General features: G+C 38.7%; 1 protein-coding gene across 9 annotated transcripts in view; it reads left to right on the top strand.

The window, feature by feature from the left end:
- Positions 1 to 21,298, top strand: part of FER (FER tyrosine kinase) — a 423,881-nt gene that overhangs the window by 373,042 nt on the left and 29,541 nt on the right. For 8 of the 9 annotated variants that reach the window (XM_064596457.1, XM_064596454.1, XM_064596453.1 and 5 more), the window contains one exon: positions 15,745 to 15,899. In XM_064596457.1, coding sequence (XP_064452527.1) covers positions 15,745 to 15,899 — 155 coding nt within the window. Of the gene's footprint in view, positions 1 to 15,744; positions 15,900 to 21,298 lie in introns of those variants that run through there. The other variant, XR_010413179.1, reaches the window with a different exon arrangement.

Below are 21,298 nucleotides of genomic sequence, written 5' to 3' on the forward strand. Positions count from 1 at the left end.
CCTTATTTCCACCATCATTGTTATCAAATGTGTTGGGCCTCATAGTCCAAATTATATATTATCTTACAGCATGTATTCAGAAGAATGACTACTTGTGCCAAAATAACAAGGTCTTAATAAGGAAAGTGTCAAGTGTAGCCCTAATTACTTGGCTTTAAAAATACTGTGAATAACCTAAAAGGTCCATCTATTACTTAATATCAGCTCAGATTCAGTTGACAGCACTAAAATGACAATTTGGCATTTCATGGAATTTAAAAATCCTGTGCCCTAATTAAGTCCCCACACAGGTAATTATTCCATGTGTAATTTCACCAAGATCCTGGGATGTTCACTTTGATGCACTGCACACTCTCACCGAACACCGTTAAGCAGCTGTCACACTTTTCCTCCAATAGTTTGGGGATCACTATACAGTTTTTTGGAACTTTTCCTGAATAGGTTTTACATTTATATAAGTTATTTTGTCCACTTTGAGACTTGCAGACACTTTTGTTTTATGTAACTGTGGCCTGCAAATTGGTAAAAGAAAATTTCATTAAGAGACCAAAAGGACACATGTATATGCAAAGTTAATATTTGCTCAGACAGGTAATCCTTCATGAATGCAAAATGCAGATTTTGTGTGAATACATCAAAGAATGATGGACTGAATAACAACTAATTATGGAAGAACGTTTGGTGGATATTTTTAAAAAACTTTTATCTTGTAGAATTACAAGAAGAGAAAAAGAGCTACATATATGAAATCAAGTCTTAAGACTTCATTTTTGTAGTATTATACTATCAAACAGAATGCAGAATTAAAATTGAACAAAGCTAAAGCAAGCTCTCCTGACTGTGGAAAGAAAATAGAAGCAGAAAAGAAATTGAATTTCAGATATTTGTTTCAAGATAAAAATGAATTATTATAAAATAGACGTGTATTCGTAACTTAGACTCTCCTATTTGGATTTCATACACTGAAAGCAATCATAGGACTGAAGGGAAATTTATTATAAAGTCACCTGGGATATCACTTCATAAACACAGAAAACAACATTAGAAATTGAAATGGGAATAATGAAAATTTCATTTTAAAAGAATGTAAATGGAAGGCAAGGAAAGAACGGTTGAGGCACATGAGAGAAAAGCATTCCTCCTCTTGAACTCCTATAAATCTGAAAAGTGTTGTCCATGAACAGGATACCGGTGCCACAGAAAAAAGGATTGGATGTTCCCCCTCTATACCTAGGGGCTCAGTCTGTTCTGAGGACACTTTCTGTGTTCGTACACTGGATGAGTCTGTCTTTCTGCCTCAGGCGTACAGCCTAAGAGTCTGTTAGGGACCTCCGAACCAGAGGCAAGATGCAGGCTGGCCAGTAGCTCTGTCTGGTTGGGGGAGAGAAGGGGTTGGTCAGTGGGGCATTTGGTGGATGTCATCCATTACTGACCCTCTCAGCAAAGTGCAGAGTTGGTACCATCCATTGCCCAGAGACGATGATCCTGTGAAGAGCTCACCACAGCAGATCGTTCAGTATCTAAATCTAGGTGCCTTCCACCATAATTAGAGTGTGTTTGTTCATCAGTAGCTGAACATTTTGCAGACTGTAAAAATGTAAATGATCCTGAGGCTCATTATTGCACCTTGTGCATCACAGATTACACAGTTGCTCTGCTCCTTTATGTGCCTTTTATATCTTAATTTGGGTCCTGGTGTGCGTATGTATATCACATCATCAAAGTATAAACTACCACGAAAAGACTGTGGAGGAATTGTTATATGCCTTGAGACAGAATAGAAAAATAATGCAGATTTTAGTCTTATCAATATATTCTATATTCCAGAGCCTAAGTATTGAGTCAGGGATTCTATTCCATGAAACTTAAATGAGAAAGCAGTCACCTCTCAGGAACAAAATGGCAGACCTCTATCTCATCAGGTAGTGCAGAGGATTACTTTTGTCAAGATAAAATTAATAATATTTCAAAGCAACCAAAGGAACACTCAGCTTTGTAAAATACTAAAAGAACATGGGCTTTGGAGTAAGAGATATTCTATACTCATTCACTTAATATCTCTGTGTTCTTGGCCAAATTACTTAATCTCCCAAATAAAAAATTTAATAAATAAATAAATTTTCCTTATCTGTATAATAGATATCTACATTCAAATAGAGATTAGGGATAACAGGTAAAGTTCCTATTACCTACTAAGTGCTTAATAAATAGTTAATATTATTCTTACAGCATTGGGAAGTGCATTTTCTTGGTTGTACCCAAGTTATTCAGCAGAGGCAAGCAAAAGGATGCCTGTATTGTGAATCTTTGGCCCTGGGGTAGGTGGCACTCTTGTAACTTACCCTCCAGGCTTTACTTCCATTCATCAGCTGTTAACACTCATTGTTGCACTGGAAACGTGGAAAACTCTTCACCAGGACCATCTAGCACCACTGTGTGGCTAGATTTATCCAGCCAGTTACAGGAAGATAATGCCTTTAACCTAGAGTATAATAGAATGTTAGAGTTGATACATATGGTGGCTGTCAACTGGTGGACCATGGACCCCTGGTTCCTCCAAGTTATTGCAAGCGTTCCAAGTGCACATCAAGCATTTGAGACAGAATAATATCTTGTGTGCGTGTGTGTATGTGTGTGTGTGTGTGTGTGTATATATATATATATACACACAAATATATACACATATATACATATATATATGCAGTACTATTTTACTGCTGTGATTAATAAAATACAAATTCATTTAGAACATTGTTGAATTCTTAGTAGCTTTTTATCATGTTGTATTTCCTCTGTCAGCCATTATAAAACATACAACTCTTACATCAGGGTGGATATGGTACAAAGGAATCATAAAATCATTTAATACTATACAGGAGCCCTCATGCTCAGGAAAGTCAAGAACTGGTGCTCTCATTTCCAAGGTCCAGGAAAATGTTGTGTGATGTACTCACTTAAACAACTTGTTAAGGAAAACACTGGTGAGAATTCTGGTCTCCTGATCCCTAGTCCAGAACTCCCAACAGTGGAAATGTTTGCAGTATTGCTTCTGGAAAAATCTGAGATGTATTTAATGTTCAGATTAGTATGCATGAACTTGAGTATTGACAGAAAATGGGTTACGTGGAAAACATTTAAAATAGGACCTGACACATATAAAGTCCTCAATAAATGGTAGCTATTATCATGATGGCTATTCGGTAAGGAGTGGTTTTGTCACTTTTTCTCTCTGTTGCTCAGAGTAACTTATCACATCCCAAATGTAATATTTTAAGTTATATCATTTGTCACTCAAGCAAGTGGCTTCCATTTTTACTTCTTATACTCTCAGAGTGGGAGTGGTGGGTATTTTAAAACTCTCCCTTCGAGAAGTCTTGTAGGAGTAGAGGCTCTTGGCATTAGTACTGGGGCTAACTTCAGAGGCAAGTCCTTGCGATGCATCTTACTGCAGCCTCAGACAGCTAGTGGCCTTTAATGTGCATGCTTGAGACAGAAGTCAGTTTTGTGGTTGAATTATCCATTGGAATTTGGCATATTTCTTTGAACTAAAGAGATTTAAACATTTACTTTCCATCAGTATTTTTTAATGTGTCCTCCCCTCTTCCCCTATGCCCTTAGAGCAGATTTTTTATTTCTTAAGAGATTTAACATTAGATCAAGATTTATTTAAACTGTGTACCCAAAGCTAGTCTCCAGAGATTTGGTGTCTCATTGCACAATGTGGCCCACAGGTGACAGCAGAAAACAGAGAGATTTATACCTGACTACATAAATAGAGTACCCGTTTCATCAAACTGTAAACCATCCAGGCTAACCACAGTAGTTAAATATAAAGTTGCCCTTGGGCTCTGCAGGTAAATTAAGGACTGAAGCAAGTGTTACCACTATATGTGTTTCGTTCTGAATTTGTTGTCAATGTCCATATTTAGTATGAGTTCCTTTGCTTTAGCTAACTACCTAGGAATTTGATTTCTAAGCTAAATACAGGAATACGTAGGGTTAGTATTTGTACATTGCCAAACAGAACTCTCTTATAGGGAACTCGCTCTAGGAAAGGAAATGAAAGAGCCAAAAGGAGTAAGCACTTCTGTATGTGCTGAACATGTCCATTTTAAGTAAAGGCAGATGACTTAACAGTAGCTTCCATAAATGGTTCTCATTCAGTCAGCTGTGTCAGGCAAGGACTTAGTGGTTGTGTGTCCCAGCTATTGGGCAGCAGCTTCATTAGAGGAAATCACCAAAGGCCTCGGTTTCTTCACAGAATGCAGCCCAGGGGAGCATTACTCCCTATCAGTAGAGTGGCTGAGGCATTCAAACCCCAGTGAGGCATTCAAACCTGCTGTTGAGAAGGTAACCCGGTTTAGAATAAATACACAAGAGCCAGCCCTAGACAGACTTTGTAAGAGTTGCATTTGCATTATTGCCCTTACCCAATGCCACAGCACACCTTTAAATATTCACCCTGTCACTCTTCCCACAAGAGCCCACTGTGTGTGCCTTGCCCAGGCCTGTTTGAAGCCAGTCCCCTATGCTGGGCCATTTTCCCTTTCCCCCCTCTTCTCACAAACTGCCCTATCATCCCATTCCCTTAAGATTTTGTATGTCTTTATACATCTTTATCTGTTCAAAAAATTAATGCCAAACATGACTCAGTAGTAATAAGTACCCCCTTCCCCACAGGTAACATACTGGCATTTTAGCAGCGGCTTTAAGCAAATGAAGATACTTAAATACTGAGGATTCTATGTCCTGACAGGCAGCAGGAGGGCCTTTCAGGAACAGGGAGTCCTTTGGTTCTCACCATGTGTACCCAAAGGGCCTTGGACCAGACCTGAGCAAAAAAGCATAAATTATACTCTAACCCCCCCTCCACCTTGGTCTGTTACTGCACTCACAGAAGTAACACTGTTGTTTCCAACCTCCCAGAAGTCTGTGACACTGAACAATTTTTCCAAGGAAGAGAAAAAGCACAGTTTAATAATGGGACTAATTTTCACAGTTTTGCAGCTGGGGCTTCCGTGGGGAGCTATACTTTTAGAAATAAGTGCCTCAATAACAATGGGCAGAGAACTTGCCAAGGGAGGGTATGGAGCATGATGGAGGAGGTTGTGATGGCAAGAAAGACCAATTGAAAACTAGAGGTGAAATTAAGGGTGTGCTTGAAAATGAGAAATGTGGGGAGATTTTCATATTAACATTTACTTTTTTAAAAAAGATTTATTTTTTAAATTTTATTTATTTTAGAGGGATAGAGAGAGCACAGAGTGGGGAGGGGCAGAAGGAGAGAAAAACTTAAGCAGACTCTGCGCTGAGCACAGAGCTGGACGCAAGGCTCAGTCTTACAACCCTGAGATCACGACCTGAGCTGAAACCAAGAGTCAGAAGCTTAACCGACTACACCACCCAGGGGCCCCTACATATACTTTATTCAAAGGAAAAATAAGGTAGATTCTGACGTGAAAATGAACAACATCTGACTTGTGGAAGAGTCTGGCTGGTCATCTCTTTTTTGGCTCATCTCTGATCCCATCACTGTCCGCTCAGTATTGGCTGTATAAATGGTCCCCAAGGGGTCATCTCGTTGCCAAAGACACTCCTTTGCCCAACCTCGATTTTCTGGTGCACTCTATGTGAGACCGTTTACTATTCTGTTTCTGTTATCGTGTGCAAAATTTTGCAACAAAAAACTGGCATTCCTACTCTCCTTCCATCAAAACACTCATAGATACTGTTTTAAAGCCAGTGATGACATTTGGCTTTTTCAGAAAATGGGTTTTTCATATGCTTGTTACACAGACAATTTCTGTTTTTTTTCCTCTTTAGAGAGGGGAGACAGTTTGAAGTGTTACTTCTTTTCTTACAGGTAACCAGTTTTAGCTCTTCTTTTGTTTAAAATTCAAAGGTTGTAGCCAGCCATTGGGCATGGATTAAGTGGTACACGGTTTGATTACATCAAGTAGCCGCTTCATTTACTACCCACGCTGTTACTGCTTTTATGCCATGTTTTAGTCAGGATGAGAAACCCTTGAGGACTTGAAGAGGATTTCTTTGTGACTCAATATTATCCAGACCCAGTGGGAATAGTTTTTGTTTAAAACACACACACAAATATTTCTCTAACTTCTTTCCTATGTGAAGGATAGACCCTGACTTTGTGGATTTATAGCAACAAGCAGTGAAATGATGTCTAGGGTAAGGCATCAAGACAAGGAGAACGCTGCTGGGCCTTCTGGCTCTTCCTGGTTTGCCACAGCATTTGCTCTGAGAGGCAGCATCTCTGCAGAGCACGGTGCCCACTGTTGTGCTTCTAGACAGCACAGAAAATTGACTCCTCTCCACTGCCGGCTGGAGTTGGATTTCCTGTAACTGCTCTCTCTTCTGCGATGATCCATAATTAGCCTGTCTCATAATATGTATAACTTTGTAAGACAACTCTGGTACACACTCAGAAGTGTGACTTTGTATCTTCAAGGAAGATTACTCAGCAGATGTAAGTGGACCTTTTCCATACCCTTTGGGCAGTCGGCAGTATTCGCTGTTACATTCCTCTGCATGTGGTGAGCAGGCTATCTCAGATACCTCCTGTGAATGACAATACCAGCCTGTTAGGAGATTTCTCATCTCTGAGTTCCTAGAGGATTTGCAATCTGTAACACATGGGCTCATAGTGGCTTTTTTTCTAGCAGTTTCATGCATGAAGAGGCAGGGATCACCAGTGTGGCTCCTAGACTATCAGACTCAGGGCTGGGCAGCAGCAAGCTTCATAAAGGAGGAAATGGAGAAGGAGGAGGAAAGGTGTGTGTCTGCCTTATCTTCCAAATTAGATCATCAGCGACTCAGGCCAGAGATCATCTCTGCTTTTCCTATCTTAAGACTTAGTAGAACATTAGGCAAGCAGTGACTATGCAGTGCATGCTGACTGCCTGAAGGCCTCAGTTTTTATTTTAATTCATAGATGATGCCACAAAGATACTATTTCCATTCACTTGAACTTCATGCAACCCCAAAAAAGAGTTTTCTGTAACTATTACTGAATGTTATTTACATTGAATTGAAGGTATCTCTAAATTGGTTTTAGATTGATCCCTCACAGAACTGCAGTCCTCATTGCAGAGAACAGACCTCTTAGCTGGTTGTACAGTGAAGACGGTTATGACACCAGAAGTATATGTAGTTGTAAAGTGTAGGTGGAAACCCGAGGAAGGCACTGACACTGAAATTCTGTCAACGACTAAGATGAGGCAGTGAAAAAAAGCTCATTCTGACCAAAAGTAATGGCATGCGGTCCCGAGAAGCATCAGCAGCCCACTAGGCTTCGGGAGACGGGCACTGTGTTGCCACCGTACTTCTGTCAAAAATGAGCTGACTGTTGTGGCACCTGGATGGCTCAGCTGGCTGAGCATCCGACTCTGAGTTCTGGCTCAGGTCATGAGCTGAGTCATGAGATCAAGCCCTGCATCAGGCTCTGCACTCAGCAGGGGGTCTGCTGGGGATTCTCTCCCTCCTCCTTCCCCTGCACACGTGCTCACGCTCTCTCTTGGTCTAAAAAATAAATAAATCAGGGCACCTGGGTGGCCCAGATGGCTAGGCGTCCAACTCTTGGTTTCTGCTCAGGTCATGAACTCAGGGTAGTGAGATCGAGCCCCTCCCCTCTACTCACTTGCTCGCTCTCTCTCTAAAATAAAATATTAAAAAAATTTTTAACTAAAAAAATATTTTAAAAAAAAATGAGTTGACCATACCTTTGTAGATGTATTTCTGGACCTTGTATTCTGTTCCATTGAGCTATCATATCTTTTTGCATTTGATGAACTGTGTTGATAACAATAGCTTTAAATTAAAATCACTTTAGGTAAGCTCTTCAACTCTGTACTTTTAAAAAAATTATTTTGATTATTTTAGAATCTTTGTATTTCCGTATTCATTTTTAAAGCAGCTTATCTAATTTTATGAGATCTTGTCTAATTTTACTAATCTGCTAGAACAATGGCTGGGAGTGCATTAAATTTACAGATTTGGGGAAAATGGCCTTTTAACAATAATGAGTCTTCTACTCAATAGCATGGAATGAATATCTTTCCACTTGTTTATTCACTATTTTTCCCAGTAAAGTTTTGTAGTTTTAAGTATAACGGACTTGGTTGTCTTGTGCTAGGCTTATTTGTAGGTATTTGTTTTATTAGCATTACTATAAATGGAATTTATTTTCCAATTGTTTGCTGCTAGCATACAAGAAGTTTTTTTAATTAACCTTTTATATTGCATCCTTGCTAAATTCATTTATTCTAGTTCTTGGTATGTAAATTCCCTAAGATCTTCTTTCTTTTTTTTTTAGTTTTTATTTAAATTCTAGTTAGTTAACATAGAGCATGATGTTAGTTTCAGATGTACAATTTAGTGATTCAACACTTATATTCAACACCCAGTGCTCATCACAGCAAGTGCACTCCTTAATCCCCGTCACCTGTTCAACCCAACTCCCCCCACACACACACCCACCTCCCCTCTCTGGTAATCATCAGTTTGTTCTCTATGGTTAAAAGTTTGTTTCTTGATTTGCCTTCCTCTCCACCCCCGCCACCTTTGTTCATTTGTTTTGTTTCTTAAATTCCACATGAGTGCACTCATGGTATTTGTCTTTCTCTGACTGATTTATCTCACTTACCTTAATATTCTTTAGCTCCATCCACATTATTGCAAATGGCAAGATTTCATTCTTTTTTATGACTAAGCAGTATTCCATTGTGTATATATATATATGTATATACATATATATATATGTATATATATATGCCACATCTTCTTTATCCATTCAGCAGTCAGTGGACATTTGGGCTGTTTCCATAATTTGGCTATTGTAGATAATGCTGCTATAAACATTGGAGTACATGTATCCCTTTGAACTAGTATTTTTGTATTCTTTGGGTAAATAGTAGTGCAATTGCTTGGGTCATAAGGTAGTTCTATTTTTAACTTTTGAGGAAACTTGTTTTCCAGAGCAGCTGCACAAGTTTGCATTCCCACCAATAGTGCAAGAGGGTTCGCCTTTCTCCACATCCTCACCAGCACCTATTGTTTCTTGTATTACTGATTTTACCCATTCTGGCAGGTGTGAGGTGGTATCTCGTTGTAGTTTTGTTTTGTATTTCCCTGATGATGAGTGATGTTGAGCATCTTTTCATGTGTCTGTTGGCCATCTGTCTGTCTTCTTTGGAAAAATGTCTATTCATGTCTTCTGCCCATGTTTTAATTGGATTATTCACTTTTTGGGAGTTGAGTTGTAAAAGTTCTTTATATATTTTGGATACTAACCCTTTATGAGTTATGTCGTTTCATATATCTTCTCTCATTCTGTAGCTGCCTTTTACTTTGTTGATTGTTTCCTTCCCTGTGCAGAAGCTTTTTATCTTGATGAAGTCCCAGTAGTTTATTTTTGCTTTTGTTTCCCTTGCCTCAGGAGACATATCTAGGAAGAAGTTGCTACAGCTGATGTCAAAGAGGTTACGGCCAGGGTTCTTCTCTAGCCTGGGATTTTCTATGTTAAAAAAAAAAATCATGTCCGCAAATAGTGCCAATGGGGCTAGTTTTACTTTTGTCTGATATTTGTGGGGGGTTTTTGTTTTTTGCTTTTATGCCTTATTTCAAAGCCTAAGACTGCAAGAATACAAGTGGTGAAAGCAGGCATTCTTGCCTTGATCTCAGGGAATAGCAATTTAGTCCTTCACCATTAAGCATGATATTGGTGGTTGAATTTTTTGTAGATGCCCTTTGTCAGGTTGAGGAAGCTCCTCAATATTTCCAGTTTGCTGAGCATTTTATCCTTAACAGATATTGAATGCTGTCAGATGCTTTTTTGGCATCAATTGGAATGATCAAATGGTTTTCTTCCCTGTATTCTGTCAATCTAGTGAATTAAATTGATTAATTTTCAAATGTTAAACCAACCTTGCATTATTGGATAAACCCTACATGGCCATGATGTATTATCTTCTTTATATATTACTGGATTTGATTTGCTAATATTTTGTTTAAAATATTTGGCTCTGTCTTCATGAGGGTATTTTTCTGTAATTTCTTTGATAGTGTCTTTGTCAGGTTTTGTATTAGAGTTCTGCTGGCCTGATGAAGTGAGTTAGGCAGTTACTCTCTATTTTTTGAAAAAGTTCCCATAGTATGGTTATTTCTTCCATGAATATATGATAAAACCTACTAATGAAACCATCTGAATTGGAGTTTGCTTTTTGGGAGTATTTTTTGATACCAAATTTGTATTTGTCTCTAAATGTAGAACCATTATTATCTATATCTTATTCTGTCTGTAGAATCAGTAGTAGCAGCCACTTTATAGTCTAGATACTGATATTTTGATTATATAATGTTTGATATTTTTTAGCATTCTATATAATTTTATCTATCATTTTCTGTATCAAATGTCATTTTCTCTATCTACTTTTAAGACATTTTCTTCTCTTTGGATTTTAGCAGCTTGATTTAGGATGTGTGTAGGTGGGTTTTTTTCTTTGATTTTATCACAGAGATTCTTGAATATGCAAACTTACGTCTTTCAACTAAATTTGGGACTTCTTCAGTCATTATTTTTTCAAACGGATTTTCTGCCTCAGTCACTTTATTCCTCTACTTCTGGGACTCCAGTAATATGTATTTTCAATCTTTTGATATCGTATAGGTTCCTGATGTTCATTTCACATTTTTCTGTTTTCCTTTCTTTGTGCTCTTCAGCTGAGGTATTTTATATTGGGTTATCTTCAAGTCTACTGCCTCTGTTATCATCACTATGCTTTTGATCCTATGCAGTGATTTTTAATTTTAGATATGTATTTTAAGTTTCTCCATTTCTATAATTTTTCTAGTTATTTCTTGACTGAGATTGCCTGCTTTTCCATTAATTTCAAATGTGTTTTCCTTTATTTTATGGAGTATAATTATAATAGCTACTTTATATGTGGTTACTATGATGTTGGCATTTGTTGATTGTTTTTCCCGTTAGAATTGATCACATTTGTCTTGTTTTCTGTGTTTAGCAATTTTGAGTTGTGCCCTAGATAATGTGAATGTTACATTGTACAGGCTCTAAGTCCCTATTATACTGTGCTGGAGATTGTTGATATTTTTGTTTTTGTTTTAGCATGCAATCAACCCAGTTAGGTTCAGAATATAGGTTCACACGCCTCATAGTGAACACAGTTAACTTCTCAAAGCCTGTGTTTTGGTGTGCCCTGTGTGAGACAGTCAGGAGTTACTCTGAGACATGTGCAGTGATTTAAAGGAGTTTAGTTCTCTAAATGGGCTTAGGTCTGCCCATCAAATGTGTAGCTCAGGGTTTAGACTGAAACTTGTGTGAGTTCAAACATGGAACCAGGTCATCCCCTTCTCTGCCTGTTTCCCCTCTATGATTTTCCCTACACTTGCAAGAACCTCTTTTCCTGATTCCTCAGCTCACAAAGATGTGGTTTCTATTAGATTTCAGACACTGAGGTTGCCTCCCTTGTAATATTGTATAAATGGAGTCCACATAGGGGAAAGCTACAAGAGAGATGAGGGGGAAAACTACAAAACAGGAAACTAAATGATGGTGTGTTCTAAGGCTTAGTCCCTGAACACCTCGATTTCCTCTCTACACTCACTCTCTAGGTGAAAGCATTCTGTAATCCCATAGCTTCAAATCTGAAAGCTGACAACTCTTAGACCTCCTCTAACCTCTAGACTAATATACCAGTTGCCTACTCAACATCTACACTTGTATATCTAATAAACTCTACTTGTCAAAAACCAAGGCCCTCCTCCACCGATACTGGATTACTTTTGACTGCGTATAACAAAACACACACACACACACACAAGAAAACATGCATTAAAAAAAAAAGTCCACGGATACAGAGGTAGACAGTCCTGAACATGTATGGCATACTCATTAGGCACCCATACTCATTAGGCACCCATACTCATTAGGCACCCAGGCCCCTTATCTCTTGATGCTTTTCCAACTTTAGTATGCTTGCTCTTTATGTTAGTGGAGGGAGAAATGTAATGGGAAAAAAATTTTTTTTAAAAAGAAATTACCAAGTTTTTATTAAATTCAAGTTAGTTAACATATAGTGTAATATTGGTTTCAGGAATAGAATTTAGTGATTCATCATTTACATATAATACCCAGTACTTATCACAAGTGTCCTCCTGAATGCCCATCACCCATTTAGCAGACCCCCATCCACCTCCCCTCCAGCAACCCTCAGTTTGTTCCCTATAGTTAAAAGTCTATTATGGTTTGCCTCTCTCTCTGTTTTTATCTTACTTTATTTTTCCTTCCCTTGCCCTGTGTTCATCAGTTTTGCTTCTTAAATTCCACATAGGAGTGAAATCATAGGGTATTTGTCTTTCTCTGATGGTCTTATTTTGCTTAGCATAATACACTCTAGTTCCATCCACGTTGTTGCAAATGGCAAGATTTCACTCTTTTTGATGGCTAATATTCCATTGTATATATATATAGCACGTCTTCTTTATCCATTCACCTGTCGATGGACATGGGCTCCTTCCATAGTTTGGCTATTGTGGACGTTGCTCCTATAAACATCGGGGTGCATGTACCCCCTTGATTCACTATGTTTGTATCCTTTGGATAAATATCCAGTAGTGCAATTGCTGGATCATAGGGTAGCCCTATTTTTAACGTCTTGAGGAACCTCCATACTATTTTCCAGAGTGTCTGCACCAGTTTGCAGTCCCACCAACAGTATAAGAGGGTTCCCATTTCTTCACATCCTTTCCAACATCTGTCATTTCCTGACTTGTTAATTTTAGTCATTCTTACTGGTATGAGGTGGTATCTCATTGTGGTTTTGATTTGTATTTCCCTGATGATGAGTGATGTTGACCATCTTTTCATGTGTCTGTTGGCCATTTGTCTTCTTTGGAGAAATGTCTGCATCTTCTGCCCATTTCTTGATTGGATCATTTGTTCTCTGGGTGTTTGTTGAGTTTGATAAGTTCTTTATAGATTTTGGAAACTAGCCCTTTATCTGATATGTCATTTGCAAATATCTTCTCCCATCCTATTGGTTGTCTTTTGGTTTTGTTGACTGTTTCCTTTGCTGTGCAGAAGCTTTTTATCTTGATGAAGTCCCATAGTTCATTTTTGCCCTTGCTTCCCTTGCCTTTGGTGATATTTCTAGGAGAAGTTTCTGTGGCTGAGGTCGAAGAGGTTGCTGCCTGTGTTCTCCTCAAGGATTCTGATGGATTCCTGTCTCACATTTAGGTCTTTCATCCCTTTTGAGTCGTCTTTTTTTGTGTGCGGTGTAAGGAAATGGTCCAGTTTCATTCTTCTGCAGGTGGCTGCCCAATTTTCCCAACACCATTTGTTGAAGAGACTGTCTTTTTTCCATTGGACATTCTTCCCTGCTTTGTCGAACATGAGTTGACCGTAGAGTTGAGGGTCCATTTCTGGGCTCTCTATTCTGTTCCATTGATCTATGTGTCTGTTTTTGTGCCAGTACCATACTGTCTTGATGATTACAGCTTTGTAATAGAGCTTGAAGTCTAGAATTGTGATGCCTCCAGGTTTGGTTTTCTTCTTCAACATTCCTTTGGCTATTTGGGGTCTTTTCTGGTTCCATACAAATCTTAGGATTGTTTGTTCCAGCTCTGTGAAAAATGTTAATGATATTTTGATAGGGATTGCATTGAATATGTAGATTGCTTTGGGTAGTGTGACATTTTAACTGTATTTGTTCTTCCAATCCATGCACCATGGAATGTTTTTCCATTTCTTTGTTGTCTTCCTCAATTTCCTTCATATGTGTTCTATAGTTTTCAGAGTACAGATCCTTTACCTCTTTGGTTAGGTTTACTCCAAGGTATCTTATAGTTTTTGGTGTAATTATAAATGGGATCGATTCCTTGATTTCTCTTACTTCTGTCTCATTCTTAGTATATGGAAATGCAACCGACTTCTGTGCATTGACTTTATATCCTGCAACTTGGGCTGAATTCCTTTATCATTTCCAGCAATTTTTGGGTAACCTTCCCCATTTCAATAAATGTCAGTTCCATCCTTCCAGGTGCTCAGGCCAAAGTATCTTGGAGTCATCCATGATTCTTTTTCTCTCCTATTCCACATCCAACCTACCATCAAATGTTACTGATTGTACTTTTCAAATACATCCCAATATGCCTGACTGACTCCATCATCGTGCAGGCTATTGTTGCCTTTCATGGACTTCTGAAATAATAGTCTCCTAAGTGGTCTTTCTGGATCTGCCATTCCTGTATGCAGAATTCCCAGATTACCTTCCAGCTTACTCTGAATAAAATCCAAGGAACTTACTAATAAAAAGCTATACATCATTTGGTCCTGGCTAACCCTCTGATTAAATTAACTATTCTCTTCCCCTCATTCCATAAATATACCAAGCATGTACCAATTTCAGGGTCTTTATTACCTATTGATCTTTCTATCTTGAATGCTCTTCTCCTAGATGTCCCCATAGCTTTCTTCTTAACTTCCTTCATGTCTTTGATCAAATACCATATTATCAAAGAGACCTTCCCTAACAGCCTATCTATCTAAAATAGGATTCCTTCTAGTAAATCTCTCTCTTTATACAACTTTCTTCTTAATACTCAGCAGCATTGGACATTTTATCTGATTTTCTATGTGTATGTATAGATTTCGTACACATATACATTCTCTCCCTCTCTTTCTATATATAAGTATGTAAAAATGTATAAACATTTAGGTACATATAGGAATTTGATTATTGAAGGGCTGCTCACTAGAATTAGAGTAGGGACTTCATCCTTACTGATAAGGAAGACAGCAGTGAGCAAAAGAGATAATCAAGACAGATTTCTCTGAGAAGAAGGTATTTGAGCTAACGATGAATGAAGATGAGCCAGCTTTACTATAGCCTAGAAGGAAAGCACTCCAGGCAAAGGGAACAGCTATTCTGCAAGGCCCTACAGTGGAAATAAGCTTGTCATGTTAGGGCATTTGTCCTGCATTTGAAGACAAAAAGAAGCCCAGTAAGGGTAGAATTTAGAAATTATGTAGAGTGGAATAAGATAAGGTAGGAGAGATAGGCAGAGCCAGATCATGCAAAGTTTTGCCTGTCCCAGATGCAGTAGAAAAAGGGTTGCAGGCCTCTCTGGCACCTCAGCCATTCTCCACCCTTTGGGAAACTCTAAGGCTACAATAGCCAAAGGCTATCTAGCAACATGCAGCTATTTAAATTTAATTAACTAAAAGTAAATTTTAAAATTCAGTTTCTCAATCACATGAGTTCCATTCCAAGTGTTTTAACAGTCACACGTGGCTAATGACTACCTATTGGGCAGCACAGCACAGATAGAAAACATTCCATCATCACAGAAGTTATATAAAACAGTGCTGCTTTAGGAAATCCAGTCCAATGAGAAATAATGCCAAGTTTGCTTACCGTCTCCTCTGTGATTTTCTCTTACCCCTAGAATCAGTGTTTTTCTATTTCAGTGGAAATATATGCGATGCCTAGAAAATTAGCATGGGGCCTATTCCCTATGCAAATATTCTCACCAGTGATTTTTACCTATGACAGAAAAGATGAGAAAGACTGGTAAATCACAAGCATTCTTAACCTCATTATAAATACATTGCAAATGTAAAAATGCAAAGTGTGGAAGTCATAAATGTGAAAGCAGCTTTCAATTTGTTTTAATAGGTATTTTCTATGTCTTATTGTAACCTAGGGATCTTGCTGCAAGAAACTGCCTGGTAGGTGAAAATAACATTCTGAAAATCAGTGACTTTGGAATGTCTCGTCAAGAGGATGGTGGAGTGTATTCATCTTCTGGCTTAAAGCAGATTCCCATTAAATGGACAGCACCAGAAGCTCTTAATTATGGTAAGAACAGACTGTTTTGCTTTTTGGTGGTAAAAATATACTCCATCAGCACAAAACATACACAAGCAAAATTATAGGAGTAAAGCAGAGCCCAAGTTAGAATAATTTGAAAATCAACGCAATAATGTATAAGTATTCATATTTTGTATTTACACATGAGCAGAAACTTAATTCATTAAACTTATTGGTCAGATTTCTATATGTAAGATTGCTAGATTTAAAAGATGGATATACTTATAAGCACTTTGGAGAAGGTTTTTTCTAATCAAAAAAAAAAAAAAGATTCTTTTTAAAGTGTAGCTGTGGCTCTGGACCATTGCTTTTGAATGTCTTATAAATGGTACAATAACCTCATCTAATATTAGGTTTTAAAATATTGTCAAGTGTATAGTTTCTCACTCTAAAAGTTAACATGGTTTCTTAGCATTTTGGTCTCTAGAACTTGTATAAGTCTTGTGGAGAGAGATGGAAGTTACATTTTTAAAACAGCAGGGATTTTGTGTGTGTGTGTCATTGTAATTGGAAATAAATATAGGTTGCATTATCTTGGTTGGGATAAAATGGGCTGTAACAAGATGGGTAATGGCTCAAGAATTGAGATTGTGCTTTAAGTGAAATTATGAATTACATTTTCATTAAGGGAAGCAGCATATGAGCCATGGGTTGGTGAATGGGTATAGTATGTTTTAAATTGAAATATCATAAAATGATTCTTTACTGATTTAAAATGAAAAATTCATCATGAAAAAAGGGCATTTATAAATGCCTTAATTTAATGCCTAAATTAAAGACAAAGCTTTTAAGTGAGGTACAATTCATATAACTGGAAATTAACCATTTTGAAGTGAATAATTCAGTGGTATTTAGTACAGTTCACAGGATTGTACAACCACTACTTCTCTCTAGTTCCAACATTTTCATCACTCCAAAATAAGAACCTTTACCCATTTACTCCCCATTCCTCCTTTCCCCCTTTCCCCCCAGCCACTTGCAACCACATGTCTACGTTCTGTTGCTATGGATTTACCTATACTGCATATTTCATATAAATGGAATCATACTATACATTTCTTAAATGTTTTTGAGGTTCATCCATGTTGTAGCATGTATAATTAACTTAATTCCTTTTTACGGCTGAATAATATCCCATTGTATATATTTACAATTTGTTTATATGTATATTTGGGCAGTTTTCACCTTTCAGCTATTGTGAATAGTACTATGAACATTTGTGTATAAGGATTTATTTAAGTACCTATTTTTAGTTAAATTCTAGGTATACACTAAGAGTCATATGGTAATTCTGTGTTTAACTTGTCAAGGAACCACCAAGTGTTTTCCAGATAAGGCTTTGGAATGTGATTGGTTTGGAAGTTAGTTGGGGCTGATTCAGACACCAGGATCTGTTCTCTATACTAATGATACTATGGACTATATGTTGAATGTAACTGTCATTATGAGAAATAGACTAAGTTATTCTAGTTCCCAATAATGACATTTTTAAGCTTAAGACTCCATAGATACTAATCCTCACCCTAATTTGTCTTCCCATATGCTGGCAAGAGAAGTTTTTATAAGCTTTCTAATGATCACAGAGTAATTCCACTATTCCTCAGAATCTAGAGAAAATGGCAGCCCTGATATTTTCTACAGTGATACTACTCTAAGGTTATATTCCTAAGATGAACAATCACAGGATAAAAGATTGTAACCTATTATTTATGCAGAGGTTTTCTTTAAATGACAAAACATTGTTAACCCCTTCTTGTACATTCTTACAGCATTCCCATAAGAGGGCTGGAACTGGACTTGGGAGACCCTGAAATGCAGCTCTCTAGAATTTGTTTTAACCCTATTGACCAGATCCTTGTTGTTGCCTTTGAAAGTCCTCTTACTATTATGCCAAGTGAAATTCTGCCTTTCAATCAAAATGTATTTTAGTTGAATTTCAAGCTGACTGAAGTATTTGCAAATCAAAATTCTATTTCCAGACACCTCTTAGAGCTAGACTTACAGCATTTTAAGTAATAGAGATATGAAGATCTTTGGTTGGCAATGAGGGACATTTTTTTTTTTTTTTTGCAGTCTTTACAATGCAGAACAATTTACATGACAAAAGGGAAGAGATTTTTAACAGTAGATGAGGACGAAGTCTGGAATAATTATCCAACCCAATGAGGGAGTTCCTTAGAGTTTAACAAAAGTGGAAAATATATTCATTGAACAACCTATTTCTTGTTATGTTTTTTTTTTAAAGATTTTATTTATTTATTTGAGAGAGAGAATGAGATAGAGAGCATGAGAGGGGGGAGGGTCAGAGAGAGAGGCAGACTCCCTGCTGAGCAGGGAGCCCGACGTGGGACTCGATCCCGGGACCCCAGGATCATGACCTGAGCCGAAGGCAGTCGCTTAACCAACTGAGCCACCCAGGCGCCCTTGTTATATGTTTTTCACGTTTTATGCAAATATCATTTTATGATTGGTGGCAAGATTTTGCCTTATTTCCAAGGGTCTTTTCTTCACTGTTGCCGCAGAGTAGCCCAAGTCTCCCATGACATGTGGGAGCAAAGTTGACAAAAATCCTTCAGTCTATAAGGAACGTCTCAGAAATTTTGCCTTAGGGCCATGGAGTTAAACTTATTTTCACCATTATTTTGTCATTAGTGTAGCTGTCATTTAATTTTTTTTTTTTAAAGATTTTATTTATTTGACAGCGAGCTTCCCGCTGAACAGGGAGCCCAATGCGGGGCTTGATCCCAGGACCCCGGGATCATGACCTGAGCCTACAATGAGCCTACAATGACATGTAAGCTCCTCTCCTACCCAACTCCAGCCACACAACACATAATTGCATATATATCCCCTCCCCCACTTTTTAAACAGTCTTTTCAGCATATATTGCTACTGTGCACAATATAGCTGTTACCAGAGGACTGTGTTTGTAAAGGGCAAATAGGCTACTCCTCATCAACTAAGAAATAATCTAAAAAAGAAAATTAAAAGACATTTTTTCATTTGTCACCTAAGAATTTTGGGCTGATGCATCCTAATTAGCCTGACATGACTAAGTACTCTGAAATGAGGAGGCAGGATTTATAGTGAAAAGAGTCCTGGATCAATCATCAGGGCCAGATTTCCCACCAGTTATGTCATTAGTTGCATGACCTTGGCAAGTCATCTACTTCTCTACACCTATGTTTTCTAATTTTCAATTGAGAAGATAGTGCCTTTTCCATATAAGGGTATTGTTAAGAGCAAATGAGATGGAGAAGTAGCAAAATTCCATACAAGTGTAAGTTGCTCTTAGCCCATTAAAATTATCCAGCAAGGTTCTGGTTCAACATGATGATGTAGGAAGATCCCAAACTCATACCTCCTCTCATAGACACACCAAGTCTATGGAACAAGTTTCTCAAAAAAACCCTAAAAACTAGCTAAGCAAGTGCTACATATTAGTCAAACAAGAAAAGAAAAAAACCCTATCACAGCAGGTAAGAGAGGCTAAGACACAATCTCACCATAGACTCTACCCCCAGCACAAAGAACCATCATGAGGAGGGAACTAAAAACCCAGAGCTTCCCCCTGAAGAGCAAAGGGTTTAAGTCCCCCACTTCAGGCATCCCAGCATTTAAGACCTGCACCTAAGAGGTGAGCTCCCAAAACATCTACCTTTGAAAACCAACAAGGCTCACATTCATATAACCCACAAGACTACAGGGAACGTAAAAACAATTCTTAAAAGGCCCCATGCTTGGAATCACCTGCCCTAGGGCCCAGAGCAGAAGCAGCCAATGGACAGGCTATGTGAAAGAAGCTCCTTTGCTAGTCTTAAAACATCAGCCTGAGAGGCATCTTATTTAATACACATCTACAGGTCTGCTGGGGATACTTTCCAGGGATGGAGCTGGCAGATGCCATTTTCACATTCTCCTCCTGCTGCACCCCAGAGCACCATTATCTCTCAGAGGGGAGCTTTTACACATATCTAGTAGCCTAGTTTTTGCAGCTACCACAGGTTCTGGATCATCAGGTTCTGGATGCCAGGGGGCTTGCAGTCCTGTGTACCATATGACTGTAACAGAGACACAGTTCTTGACAGGCTACCACCCCAGTGCCCTGACAGACAGCAACGTACCCAGAGTCTTTACTAGCTTGTCCAGGCCTGCGGGCAGACTTCTTGTATGACACCCAACTACAGGCCTGTGGAGGTTCTGTCCAGGAACAAAGGCCAGTGGATACCATTTCTGTACTCTCCCCCTACTTCACTTGCCATAATCTCCCAGAAAGGAGTTAATATCCTTGTCAGGTGCTTAGGTTTTAGCAGATTCTACCCGGGGACACCTCTATATCACCTGGCTCTGGTGGTCAGCAGGGCTTACTTTCACAGATCCCACAGGACCGTAACCAATGGAGAAAAAGTTCTTAAACAGCTATACTCCTAGGACACAGTAAGAGACAGTAGGCCCAAGAGCTCTTTCTGTGAAAGAGGCCTATTGGCTTATCATCATAGCTACAGCCAGAGGTGCAGGCTTCTAATTGAACACACATCTAAGACCTGACTATAATCCTTTCCAGAGACATTAGAGGGCAGGCATAATCTTCATACTCTGTCCCTGCTGTATTCCAGAGCACCAGTATCTCTCAGAAGAGAGCTCTTAAACCCACCTGTTGTCCCAGTTTTAGGGGCTGCCATCCAGTGAATGCCCCCTTGATCTGGCTCTGGTGATCAAGGCACACTCACATTCCTGAGTCCCAGAGGACTGTAACAATCAGAGAGTTCTTGGCAAGCCAGAATTCCCCAAGACACTGCACCAACAGCCAACTATGAAAGAAGCCTATTTGCTTGTTGGGAGCTTCAGACTGAGGGGAAGTCTTCAGGTTTGGCACACATCTAGAGGCTGAGGTAATGTAGATTGGTAGCCACCATCTTTGCACTCTCCCTCTGCCTCATTACAGCTCCCTGGTATCTCCCAGAAAGGAGCTTATGCACTCATCTAGGGCCCCAATTTTTACAACTGCTGCCCAGAGGATAAGTCCAGATCAGCTGGCTCTAGTGGTCAGTGGGGCTTACACTTGTAGTCCCACAGGACTCTGGGACCTTAGCCAGTAGTTAGGGTCTGGCTGCAAATCAAACTCCGTTTCAATGCTGAGATTCTTTTGGACACAATAGGTCTAGGAGCACCCTCAACTACTGTGAGCTATTAAAAATAAAATAGTCTGCATGGGCAATCACAAAGGTTTGAAAGACAACAAAGAGCTAGGGCAAGGCTAAATGAAGACATTCATGTAATACATGAGGGTACTTCTTCAAGACTGGGAGACGTGCCTGTTCCTCAAATGCATAAAAACCAACAGAGTCAAGCAAAGTGAAGAAACACTGAAATATGTTCCAATTGAA

This window comes from Mirounga angustirostris, unplaced genomic scaffold, assembly GCF_029215605.1.
Source record: "Mirounga angustirostris isolate CCGP_5_RB_7025 unplaced genomic scaffold, mMirAng1.0.hap1 SCAF_7, whole genome shotgun sequence".
Lineage (NCBI taxonomy): Eukaryota > Metazoa > Chordata > Mammalia > Carnivora > Phocidae > Mirounga > Mirounga angustirostris.